General features: G+C 34.5%; 1 protein-coding gene across 1 annotated transcript; it reads left to right on the forward strand.

Moving 5' to 3' along the window:
• The first annotated feature begins 1,879 nt into the window (after positions 1 to 1,879).
• On the forward strand, positions 1,880 to 9,860 carry NANP (N-acetylneuraminic acid phosphatase). Its single transcript, XM_031949258.1, has 2 exons — positions 1,880 to 1,960; positions 7,373 to 9,860. Exons 1-2 carry the CDS (start codon positions 1,880 to 1,882, stop codon positions 8,030 to 8,032), a joined length of 741 nt encoding a protein of 246 aa, XP_031805118.1. The 3' UTR covers positions 8,033 to 9,860.
• The last annotated feature ends 2,534 nt before the right edge of the window (positions 9,861 to 12,394 follow it).

Here is a 12,394-nt window from a genome sequence, read left to right on the forward strand (position 1 = left end):
GTGTTTAATATATGTGTGGTGTTATATATTATAATATAATATAATATATTATGGTGTAATAAAATTTTAATAATGTGGTTATAATATGGGGTGTATATACATTATTATGTTGTGGGTTTATATATTATGTGTATAATTTGGGTATTATAATATTTTTTATATTTTTAATAGTGTGTGTGTTGTTTTGGTGGGTGGGGAATAGGGGGGTTTAATTGGTGGATAATATTATTTGGGCTTATAATATTGTGTGTTTTGTGGGTTATTTTTATAGGTTTTGTGTTTTAATAGTTGGGTATTATTTTAGGGTTTAATATTATGGAAATAATTTTAAATTGGGCTGTATTTTTTTATTATAGTGGGGTTATTTTATAGGGGTTTGGGGGGGGTTATATATAATAATTATATTTTATTTAAAGGGGGGGTTTTTTGGGGGTTTTTGGTTTATAATTTGGTGGAATTAAATAAAATTTAATAAATTTAAAAAAGGGGGGGGTGGTTTTGGTGTTTTTGGTTAATTTTAAAAAATTTTTTAAAAAATTTTTTAAAAGTGGTGGAAAGGGAAATTTGGGTTTTAAATTGTTGGGAAAAAGGGTGAAAATGGGGGTTTAAAGTGGGAAATTTTTTGGGGAAAATTTTTTGGAATAAAGGGGGAAAAAATTTGGGTAAAATTGGGGTTTTTTTGGGGGGTTTTAGTGGGAAAAAGTGTTGGGGGAATTTTATTAAAATTTGGGTTGGGGTTTTTTTGGGTGTGGGATATTTGGGGGCGAAAAGGGGGATAAATGGGGGAATATGGGGTGGAAAATATTTAAATAAAATTTGGGGGGGTTTTTAAAGGGGTTAATTTATGTTTTGGGGGGTTTAAATTTAGGTGTGAAAAAATTTGGGTAATTTTTTTTATTAGTTTTGGGGTGTTGTAAAATTGTGTGGTGGTTCTATTTGGGGGTTATATTAGTTGTGGGGTTTTAAGTGGGGTATAATTTAATTTGCTTAATATAATTTTTTTTAAAATTGTTGGGGGGGTAGGGAAATAGGGGTTTAAAGGGTTGGAAATTTTTAGGGTGGGTGAAAATGTGTGTGCTTATTTATGTGGGGGATTAAAGGTTTCTGAAATGGGTGTTTGGTTTTTAGTTGTTTAATAAAGGGTTTATTAAAGTTGGGTTTGTGGGAAAAAGGGTTTTAATAATGTGTGTGGTGTATTTTTTTTTTTTTGGGAATAAAATAGTGTTGGTTAAAATTTGATATTAATTGGGTTTTATTTTTTGTGGATATTAATTTTTTATTTTTTAATTAATTTGGGAAAAAAATTTTTTTGGGTTTTAAATTTTTTTATTTTTGTTGTTTTATTTTATAAAAGTTTGTTTAAAAATTTGTTTGTTAATATTGTGTTTTTTTTAAGTTTAATTAAAAAAAAAATGTGGTGGAAAATTTAAAAATTTGGGGTTATTTTAATTGTGTGTGTGTAATATTTTTTAAAATTGGTGGTTTGGGTATAATTTTTTTAAATAGGGGAAAAAAATCCTAGTCGGAGCAATCCCTGTGGCTCCGTTTCCCCAAGTGCCGGTGCCGTAGGCACAGAGCTGGCAGGAAGGTTACCCAGTCCAGCTCTCAAAGCCCCTCCTCCGTGCCGGGGCTGAGATTCAGAACCCTAGCCCTCAGGGGCCTGACTCGGGACTAAGGGCGCTTGCTTAATAGTAATCTCTGTGTTGTTAGAAGTGTCCTGCGGGCAGCGGTAGGGCAGTCAGGGAGGGGTTAACGACGGCGTTTAGGGGGAACCTTGGGTAGAGTGCGCGGCCTGCGGGGCACAACATCCGAGTAAAAATCTGTTCTTACTTGTGATACCCTGGGCAAGCGACTTAAGCTTGGCGTTTCCAACTGCGAAATGGGAGTGATCGTCATTGCGCTAATTCCCAGGGTGGTTGTGAGGATCAAAAGAGATTCTATTTACAAAGCATTGAGCACGGTACCTGTCACAGTAGGGACTACAAAAAGTGTGTGTGTATGTGTGTGATGCTTATTTCCTTCTCTCTTCTATTTTATAGAGAGGAAAACTGAAGCAGATTAAGTGATTTGCCAGCTAGTAAGAAGTCTTTGAACTCTTCAAGTGCAGCGCTCTATTCCCTACACCTCCTTGCTGCATCATTAATTGTCTCTCACTTCCTTGTCATTGAATCTTGGAGCCAAAGACGGGATGTCCCCTCGTTGGGGACTGTATGGTCCTTGAGATCCCTTTTAGCTTTGTGATTATGTAGCTGTAAAAACCAGATTTAAAGATTTAAAACATTTCTGTCTTAAGTTAGAGTGCATTGCACTGTTTTCTCTTTTGAAAAGTTAACCTAGATTAAAAAAAAACAAACAAACTTGGTAAAGGGTTGAGCAAAAAAATATCACACCACACTCTGCAGGGGGAAGAGTTATGTCTTTAAAGGACTCTTAGGACTGTAGCATGTGCTTAGGAGATAGATTATTCAACCAAAGATTTGAAAGTGAGATTTTGGGTTCCAATAAAATGCTTTTTTGTAGTTTTCAAACAATAGAGGAGAGAGGCAGGGAACACTTTATCATTTGGACCCCTTTCAATGAATTATGTGATTATGAGGATAATCTGCTGTGGAATATTGCTTATGTAATCCTGCTTATTCCCTTCTACTTTCATCAAGGATATATGTGGAGTAAATTTTATAGAGTTGGGGAAAGTTAAGCAAATGTGTCTATAAAGGGGTTAACAAGGTTCAAGATTTTTTTCCCCAGCTTTTGGTATCCTCTTCTCTTTTAGCTTTATTGGAAAAAATGATCACTCATTGCATTTAAAATTACCAGGTCCAACACAGCATTTACACACCATACCACTACCACCATCCCTTGGTGTGGGTTTGTTCTAAGCCAGCTATTTTTTACATCTTTGTTTTCCTTCGGACCATTTCTCACGTAGCACATCTGGAACTGTGATGTTAGAGAACAAATGTTGTTCTGTTGTAATTGATGGAAATAAATTTTATAAAAATCTTTGCAGACCTTTTCCATCTTTTGTGTTATACTTTCAATTCCATTCTTAAATCAACTGATACTGTTTTCTTTAAAGTTTCCTATTGTAAAGGGCTGAAACTCTGAGAAAATACACTTGGACAAGCAAGCACTTAAGGATAATTACTTATTGGACTGCTTGGAAAATGGCCCGACCCACTATTTTGTGCTGGCTCAATATGTTGGTGTATACAGAGAATTGTAGGAGGGATTAGAGGGTGGAGTAAAACAAGCCAAAGTTACCTTTTTGGGGGGAGAAGAGAAAGAAGGTATGGAGATTGCTGTGTCCATTCCCTTCAATTCTACCCCTAAAACCAAGAATAAAGACCAAGGACTTTTGCTTATCCTGACTCCAGCTGATTCTCAGGCATCCAGGGTGCTAACTGGACCTTTACAACTTATGATATCTTATTCCTAAATCCAGAGGTCTTCCTTCTTGACCTCTTAACATCGTTTAACACTTTGGGTAGTTTCTCTTCTTAATGTCTCCTGACATTTCTTTCTCTTACCCTCTGGTTACTTCGTTAGTCTTTTCTTTTATGGATCATATCTGTGTCCAACCTTAATTGTGAATGTATCCCAATGCTTTGTCCTGGGTCCTCTTTTTTCTATATATCATCTGGGCTCTCATCAGCTTTTATGGATTGTTATCCAAATCTATGGAAACAGATTCCAGGTCTATGTATCTAGCCTTGGTTTCTCTCCTCAGCTCCACTTCAACAACTGCTTTATTGGATACTGGACACTTTGAATTGGCTGGATACTTACTACATACTTTGAATTAACTTCCCTGTACATATCTCAAAGTTAACATATATAAAACAGAACTCATCTTCTCTCCCCTTTTTCCTTATTTCCCTATTTTTGTCAGGGGCTCCATCAGTTCCTCAGGTCATCCTGGTTTGTAGCTTTGGAGCCTTCCTCTATTCATATACTCTTCCTCACCCACCAATTCCAATCATTTGCTAAGTCTTGTCATTTCTATCTCCATAATATCTTTCAAAGAGTCTTGAATTTAGAGCTTGGAGGGATTTGGAAGACCATCTAGTTCAACCACTTCATTTTACAGATGAAGAAACTGGAGGAAACAGAAAGGGACTTGCCCAAAGTTACACAGCTACTGATAAAACTGGGATTAGCTCACATGTCTTCCTGACTTCCATGTTAGCACAGAGTCTGTAACCCCATGATGCCAGTTTTCTCTGTTTACATGACCACCATCCTTTGAAGCTAACCTTTCACCTGGACTATTGAAGTAGCCTACTAATTGGTCTCCTATCCTCAGTCGACCCTTCTTATAGCTGCCACAGTAATATCCCTAAAGTTCAGGTCTTTCTATCTTCTCAGAAAGCTCTAATGGCTTCCAGTTGCCTCAGCAACAAATACAAATTACTCTGGCATCTGAAACCTTTCACTCTTTGGTTCTAACTTACCCTTCCAGGACCATTCTTAAATATTACTCCCCTTTGTGCACATTATTGTTATCTTTGTATAAATCGTTCTTTTAGTTCTACTCAATTTGGTCTGTATCAATTCATACTACCCAAGGTTCTCTAAAATTGTCTCTTTTGTCATTTCTTATAGTGCAATACTATTTCATTTCAATATAATACCACAATTGATTCAGCTGTATCCCAGTTGTAGAAGAGGCTCTGAGATTAGCCTCTTAAATTCTAGTATAATAATTTTGATTTTCTCTCTCCCCTTCCCTATTTTGATGTCTCTTTGAAGGTTTTTAATGCTAGTAACTATTCTTTCCTGGGTATTTTCCTTCTTTACCACCCTACCAATCCCTATCCCTACCTATTTACTAGTCAAGTTCTCATTCTACACCAAACAACCCACCTTTGTCTATTTCAGATAAGAGAAAGAAACTCATTTGATGTCTACTTCCTCCACCCTGTCCTGTTTGTATACTCTCTCATTCACCCCAATTATTAGAAAATAATTTACCTTTCTGGATTTCTCCAGACTTCTGTATTTAAAAGTTTCATACTTTGCTCTGTTCTCAGAAATGGCTGAAAGACTTCTCTTCCATTGCTGGAAGTGTTAGGCTCATTTGTAAACCTATCTCTTTTGCCTTTTGGAATATCATATTCCAAGGTCTTTTCTCATTTATAATAGAAGCTCCCAGATATTGTGTGATTCTAATTGTAGTTCCCTGGTACTTGAGCTTTCTAGATATTTGTAGTATTTTTTCTTTAAATTATCTCTTATTCTCCTCTTTTCCAGATTGGCTATTTTTGATAACAGATATTTTACATTTTCTTCCCCTGTTTTAGTCTTTTATTTTTGTTCTAACATTCTTGCTATCTCATGGAACCTTTAGTTCTGTATGGTCTATTTTAGTTTTCAAGGAAACCATTTCTTGGGTTAGGTTTTCAACAATAACACTTGGAACCCTATGGATAAAGGAAGCAGTTCTGACTCTGAATACATTTTAGGATAAATTGACTTTTGCAACTTGTCAAGGACCATAATTTCCCAACCAACACTATTGTTTCTAGAAGAAAATGCATTTCACATTTCACTGGCTTAAAAGTGAACTTCTGAATTACAATTTATTTGTATATTGGAAACAACTATGAAATATTGTTAGATAATAATAATAAATTGTTTATTCTTTTACTACTAATGAAAAAAATGTAAAAAAAATGAGTTTAAACTGCAATATAAATAATTATTAGCTATAAAAAAAGAACTTGCTGAAATTAGAATTTTAAATATTAGTTGGGTTACCCAGAGAGACTAAATATTCTTTTTTTATTATCAAAGCAGAGGTATAAAATCAGTGATCTTTTAACATCCTTTTGACCCTAAAATTCTGTTATCTCTAAGCAGTGGATAAAGTGGATTTTATGTGAAATTATTAAATGATCTCCAAAGTTGCCTGTGATCTCTCTGCTATCATATTCAGTAAGCTTATCTCAGTGCTTATTTTCTGTGACCTCTCTACTGTCTTTGACACGGTTAATCATCCTCTCCTTCCTGGTATTCTCTTCTCTCTCTCTCTCAGGTTCTTGGGACCCTATTCTCTCCTGATTTTCTTCCTACTTATGTGACCATTTCTCAGTCTCCTTTGCTGGATCCTCCTACAGATTGTACATACTAATCATAGGTGTTCCCAAGAGTTCTGTTCTGGGCCATTTTCTTTTCCCCCAATCTTCTCTTCCCTCTTACTATGGATGGCAACACCATCCTTCCAGTTCCTCAGGTTCATGACTTAGGAGTCATACTGGACTTCTTACTGTTTCATTCCTCATATCTGAATTGTTTCCAAAGCCTGTTGATTTTATCTTTTATCTTTGGAGCATCTCCCAAATACTCCTCCTTCTCTCCTCTGATACTGCCCCCACTCTAGTGCAGGCCCTTATCACCTCATATCCTGATTATTGTAATACTTGCTGATGGGTCTACCTATCTTAAGTTTCTTCCTACTCCTTCATTCAGCCTCCAAAGTGATTTTCCTGAAGTGCTGGTCTGACCACATCATTTTCCTACTTGGTAAACTCCAGGGCCTCCCTCTATCCTTCAGGATCAAATACAAATTGCTCTGTTTGGCATTCGAGTTTTGGCATACCTACCTTTCTAGTCTTCACACCTTATTCAACCAACATGTACTCTTTGATCCAGTAATACTGGCTTAGACATTTCAACTGGGATCTGGGCATTTCCTTGACTGTCCCTTATATCTAGAATGTTTTCCCTTCCTCTACTTATCTTTCTTAGCTTCCTTTAATCTGCAATTAAAATCCTTTCTTTTATTGGAAGACTTTTCTAACCCCCACTGTTAATTATTTCCTATTTATCCTCTATATTGTTAACTATGTATTTGTTTGCATGCTGTCTCCCCTTTTGGACTGCAGACTCCTTGAGGGCATGGTCTTAAACAAACTCTTTTTATCTCCATTGCCAGGGGCATAATAGGAACTTAATTTTTTTTTTAATTTTCGAAACATATGCATACATAATTTTTTATATCCACCCTTTCAAAATCTTGTATTCCAATTTTTTTTTTCCTTTTTTACCCCTACCGCTCCTTCCATCCCTCCCCTAGACAGCAAATAATCCAATATATGTTAAATATGTGCAATTCTAGTATATATATTTCCACAATTATCATGTTGCACAAGAAAAATCAGATCAAAAAAGGAGAAAAAATGAGAAAGAAAACAAAATACAAAAGTGAAAATATTATGTTGTGATCCACATTCAGTTCCCTCAGATAGCTCTCTTCATCACAAGACCATTGGAACTGGCCTGAATCACCTCACTGTTGAAAAGAGCCATATGGGAGCTTAATCTTGATTGATTGCTTGATGTCTTAATTTAGTTTCTATCTTTTTATTAGGTAATACAACTATTAAAGTCAAAATACCAATACAAAGAAGGAGAAGCTGATATCATCTCTGAAAAAGTCCAAGTTAAAATCAGCCGAGAGTGCTACAGACAGTCCAAAATGAACATTACTGATCTAAGGATTTCACATTGGGAAGAAGCTATTCAAGAAATAAAAGGTGAAACAGCCAATAGGGAATTAGCTAAGGAGTGTTATTTCCTGTGGAAATCTACACGTCTACAGCACATAACTTTATCAGAAGATGTAAAAAATATGTTGACTGAACTTCGAAAGGAGGTCCTCCTCCTCCTTTTGACTAATGGTGACACACAGACACAGAGGGAGAAGATTGAGGCTTGTGCCTGTCAGCCATATTTTGATGCAATTGTTGTAGGTGGAGAGCAAAAGGAGGAAAAACCAGCACCATCTATATTTTATTACTGCTGTAATCTCCTTGGGGTGCAGCCAGGAGACTGTGTGATGGTTGGGGATACTCTAGAAACAGATATCCAAGGAGGTCTTAATGCTGGCTTGAAAGCAACAATCTGGATAAATAAAAATGGAATTGTGCCCCAGAAACAGTCCCCAGTACCTCACTATGTCATTTCTTCTGTGCTAGAGTTACGTGCTATCTTACAGAACATAGATTATGTACCCAGTGTGTCAGCTTAACAAGCACCAAAAGAGACATTAAGAATTTCTGGGTCAGATCTTAAGTTTCTGCTGGAAATGAATTAAAGATATATAATTTATTTTAGTCTTCTAAGTTCCAAATCAAGAACATTTATAATTCTAGTAATTTATAAAAAGTCACATATCCCTTAATTTAGACCAGAAAACTTGAAACTTATTACAGGTTTGAGGAAAATTTTGGTGGATATATGGTTTGAAATATTCCTTTATACAATATCAAGAGAATCATTGGGAGAATTTTCCCCAAAAATTTTGTATCATGAACTCTTTCTGTTAATTAAAAATAGGTATTGATTCTGAAATTTAGATTTGTAGAAAATATTTGTCAGGAAATACTGATCCTGAATAGTAAGTGTAAGCTAACACTCTTCAAGGCAATATTTTAGTTAAGATTATATTAGCACTTTGCCTTACATAAATCAAAACATTTAATTGATAATAATACGTTTATATGATTTGCTTGAGAATGTTTTTTAAAGCACTATGGTTTTTCCCTCATTAAAAATGTAATCTCTAACATGAATATTTTAAAAATATGTCTCGTGTTACTCTGCTGACAAAAAAGATTCAGTTTTTTTCCCCACACACAACATGAAATTTTAGCATTAACTCCTACAGGTAGAGGGCCTTTAATACCAGTCACGTCTTTTCCCATGATATTTATTCCCAGGTGAATTGCAACTTCAGAAAATCTGTACATCACAGGAAAATGTCTTATTTATCTTGCTCAGGTGCTAATTTGGGTTGAGGGAACACTTACATGATCAGGACAAGTGCATGCCATAACATAACCAAAGCTATTTTCTTTCTGTTTTCTTGGGGCAACTTTTGGAAGGATGAAGCTGCCACTGTATAGAAACAAGTTTGTTTGCAAGTAGCTCTTCTCACCCTTAAAATGATTTTAGTATAAGTGTCCGACTTATTTCCCTCTCTATCCTGATATTTTTGCAGATAAAAACAAATAAATGATTATATTTTTACTCTTATCCAATTACACAATGTTGGTTTTCTACAATTTGTTAACTATATGATTGGACAAAGTCCCTTCTATGTATCTGAATTTTACTGTACACATGTGTAAAATGAGCGAGTTAAATTAGATAGTCTCTAAGGTCCCTCTTTACCTCTAAATCTGGTAAGCTGGGAAATAAACATCATGAATTATATGAATGGTGCTACTTGCAGAAATTGGAGATTTACAGTGGACTCCTGATCATACTGTATGGTCTCAAAACTAGGAGAGATTAGAAATCTAGCTCAAGGCCTTCATTTTAAAAAGGAGAAAATAAGTCCAGGGAGCCTAAGCAATTTGTTTTAATTCTTACTTCTGAAAATTTACCTGATCACATGGTAAATTTACATGACCCCGGTTAATAAATTTGAATGCGAATCAGATTAAGTCATCAATAAATTCTAGATTGAACTGTGTCAGTCCTGTGAAGCCTTTCCTATACCCTTTCCCTATCTGCCAAAAATATTGTTTTACCTTTGTGTCTCCAGAGCTTAGTAGTGTCTTGCACATTTTGGGGTGAGAGGATGGTGGATTGTGGTAGGGATTTGTGATTCTAATGCACATCTACAACTTTAACTTTAGTGTAAAGGTTGCCTCCAGTAAGAAGTTAAATGATTTATCTAGAATCACAAAATTAGAATGTTAGATGCTAAATCTGTGATTCTAGGTTGGCCCTCCATCCTCTATATGATGTTGATATAGGGTAAAATATGGGCTACGTCCCTGGAGGGCCTCAGGGTCAGCCAGAGTCAGAATAAATCAAAGTCCTTGGTCTTTAGGGGAAGAAGTGAAAGAGGCAGGCAAGCTGCTATGCAGCTTGCCAAAGATGTATCCTGGATTCTGGAGTTCAGAGTCTCCAGCTTCTTTCTTCATCCTGCAGTCAAGTGATTCCGACTTCTCTCCTTCCGCCCTCCAATCCTTGCCTACGATTATTTTACTACCAAACATTCAGCAAGTACCAATGGTGAGGAGAGCCATTATCCAAATATATGCTAATAGAGTCATTTTCTCACATGGAATAGGTAATTAGCCTTAAGTGCTTGGTTGTCTGATTCAAGCATACTTTTTTGGAGTTTCAGCCCTCTACAATATAGTTCATTCTTTGTTGTTGTTCCATACCCATCCTACATTAAAGATTCTTAAAGTGGTAAATAGATAGAATTTTGTTTTTGAAAATCTTATTCTAAGATTATGAAGTGGTTCAAAGTGAAGTTTTAAAAATAAGTAGAAAAGCAAAAATGAAATGCTAATTATAATACCAAATTTGATTTTGAAAAAAGAGGTAAAAGTGCACTTTTCCTTCTTTGCAGAAGTAGAAAATTGTTGATAATGGAGTATTATATATATTGTCAGATTTGGTCAATGCATTACTTTTGCTGAACTACTTTTTTCTTTCCTTTTAAAAAAATTTCTTGTTTTAAGGAATAACTGGATGAAGGAGTAGGAGAGAATATATAGGGAAATAAAGATGATATAAAAACAATGTTCAGTAAAATTTGTAAAAAGTGGATAATATGACAATATTAGTGAAATTTAGTTCCTTGTAATATCTGTTTTAGTACAACAAAGTTATTTCATTCTAAGAACTAATTCATCATAATTGTGCTTTGCTAGTGTGACCACCAGTTTTATTTATTGATTTTTCTTAACAATATTTTATTTTTCCAAATACGTGTAAATATAGTTTTCAACATTCATTTTTCTAAGACTTTGTGTTCCAAATTTTTCACTTTTCTTCCCTTACCTTCCCAAGACAGCAAGCAAGCTGATATAGATTAAATATATGCAATCCTTTTAAACATATTTCCATATTAGTCATGTAGTGAAAGAAAAATTAGAACAAAAGGGGAAAACCATGAGAAAGAAAAAAACAAACAACAAAATAAAGAAATAAAGATAAAAATACTGTGATTCAATCCACATTCAGTCTCCACAGTTCTCTCTCTGGGTGCAGATGGCATTTTCTAGATCTAGAAAAACTACCAGAATTCATAGAAGTGAGAAAGATGGGGGAAGAGAGCAGCTTCCTTTCAGTAAGTCATCTCAGACTATTAAAGGCATTAATCATTAAAAGTAATCTTTTTAATTTGTGAGATTTATCATTGGAACAGATCAAATATATAAAACATAGTAAGCACATTAACATAGTATTTGATAAATCCAAAGACTCTAGTTATTGAGAGAAGAATTCACTATTTGACAAAAACTGCCTAAAACACTAGACAGCAGACTGGAAGAAATTAGCTTTGAGCTAACTCTTCACATGTAAAAATAAGTTCCCAAGGGATATATTACCTAGGTATAAAAGCTCACATCCTAAGTTACAGGAACAGAAGAGAAATTTTATTTAGATTTGTGTATAAGGAAAGAGTCCATGTCTAAAGTCAGATAGGAACACGAGAAAATAGATTATTTGAATTATGTAAAATTTAAAAGCTTTTGCCATGACAGATTAACAAAGATTAAAAGAAAATCAGGTAACTGATTATGTAGTTGTAATTTTCTCTGATAAAGGCCTAATATCTAAGATATATAAATTTATAAAATTAAAACATTCCCAATAAATAAAATAGTCCAAAAAGTCTGGACAAGCAATTTCAAAGGAAGATAATCCAATTTATCAATGCCATATGAAAAAGTTCTCTAAATTATTAATAATTTTCAAAATACATATTAAAACAATTTAGAGACTTCACATCACACTTCTCAGATTAGCAAAATGACAAAAAAAGGATAATGGCATATTGGAAAGATCCTTAGACTATAAGTCACCAGTACAATGTGGAACAGTAAATTGGTCCAGCCATCCTGAAAAGCAATTTAGAAGTGCCCAGAAAGTTACCAAACTGACCATACCATACCCTCTGACCCAGCTATATTTTTGGGTCTGTCCTCCCAAAGAAATCAAAGAACATCTATTGTAGAAATATGTTTATAGCTGCAATTTTTTGCACTAGCCAAAAATTGGACAGTAAAGCTATGTTGGAGAATGGCCAAATTATAATATATCAATAATGAAATATTGTTGTACCATGATAAATAATGAAAATGGATTGTTTCAAAGGAAACTGGAAAATCTCTGATCAGATGCAGAATGGAGTGAGCAGAACTAGGAGAATAATTTATATAATAACATTATGGGAAAAAATACTTTAAAAAAATAGTAGGAAAACAACTTTTTAAAACTGTAGAAATCTAATCAATACAATGGTAAACCATATGTTCAAAAGAATAAATATGAAATATACTTCCATGGCTCCTGTTTATTGAGGTCATGCATCTAGGAATGATTTTTAAAAAAATATTAGTTAATATTTAAAATAGTAATT

This window comes from Sarcophilus harrisii, chromosome 2 (assembly GCF_902635505.1).
Source record: "Sarcophilus harrisii chromosome 2, mSarHar1.11, whole genome shotgun sequence".
Lineage (NCBI taxonomy): Eukaryota > Metazoa > Chordata > Mammalia > Dasyuromorphia > Dasyuridae > Sarcophilus > Sarcophilus harrisii.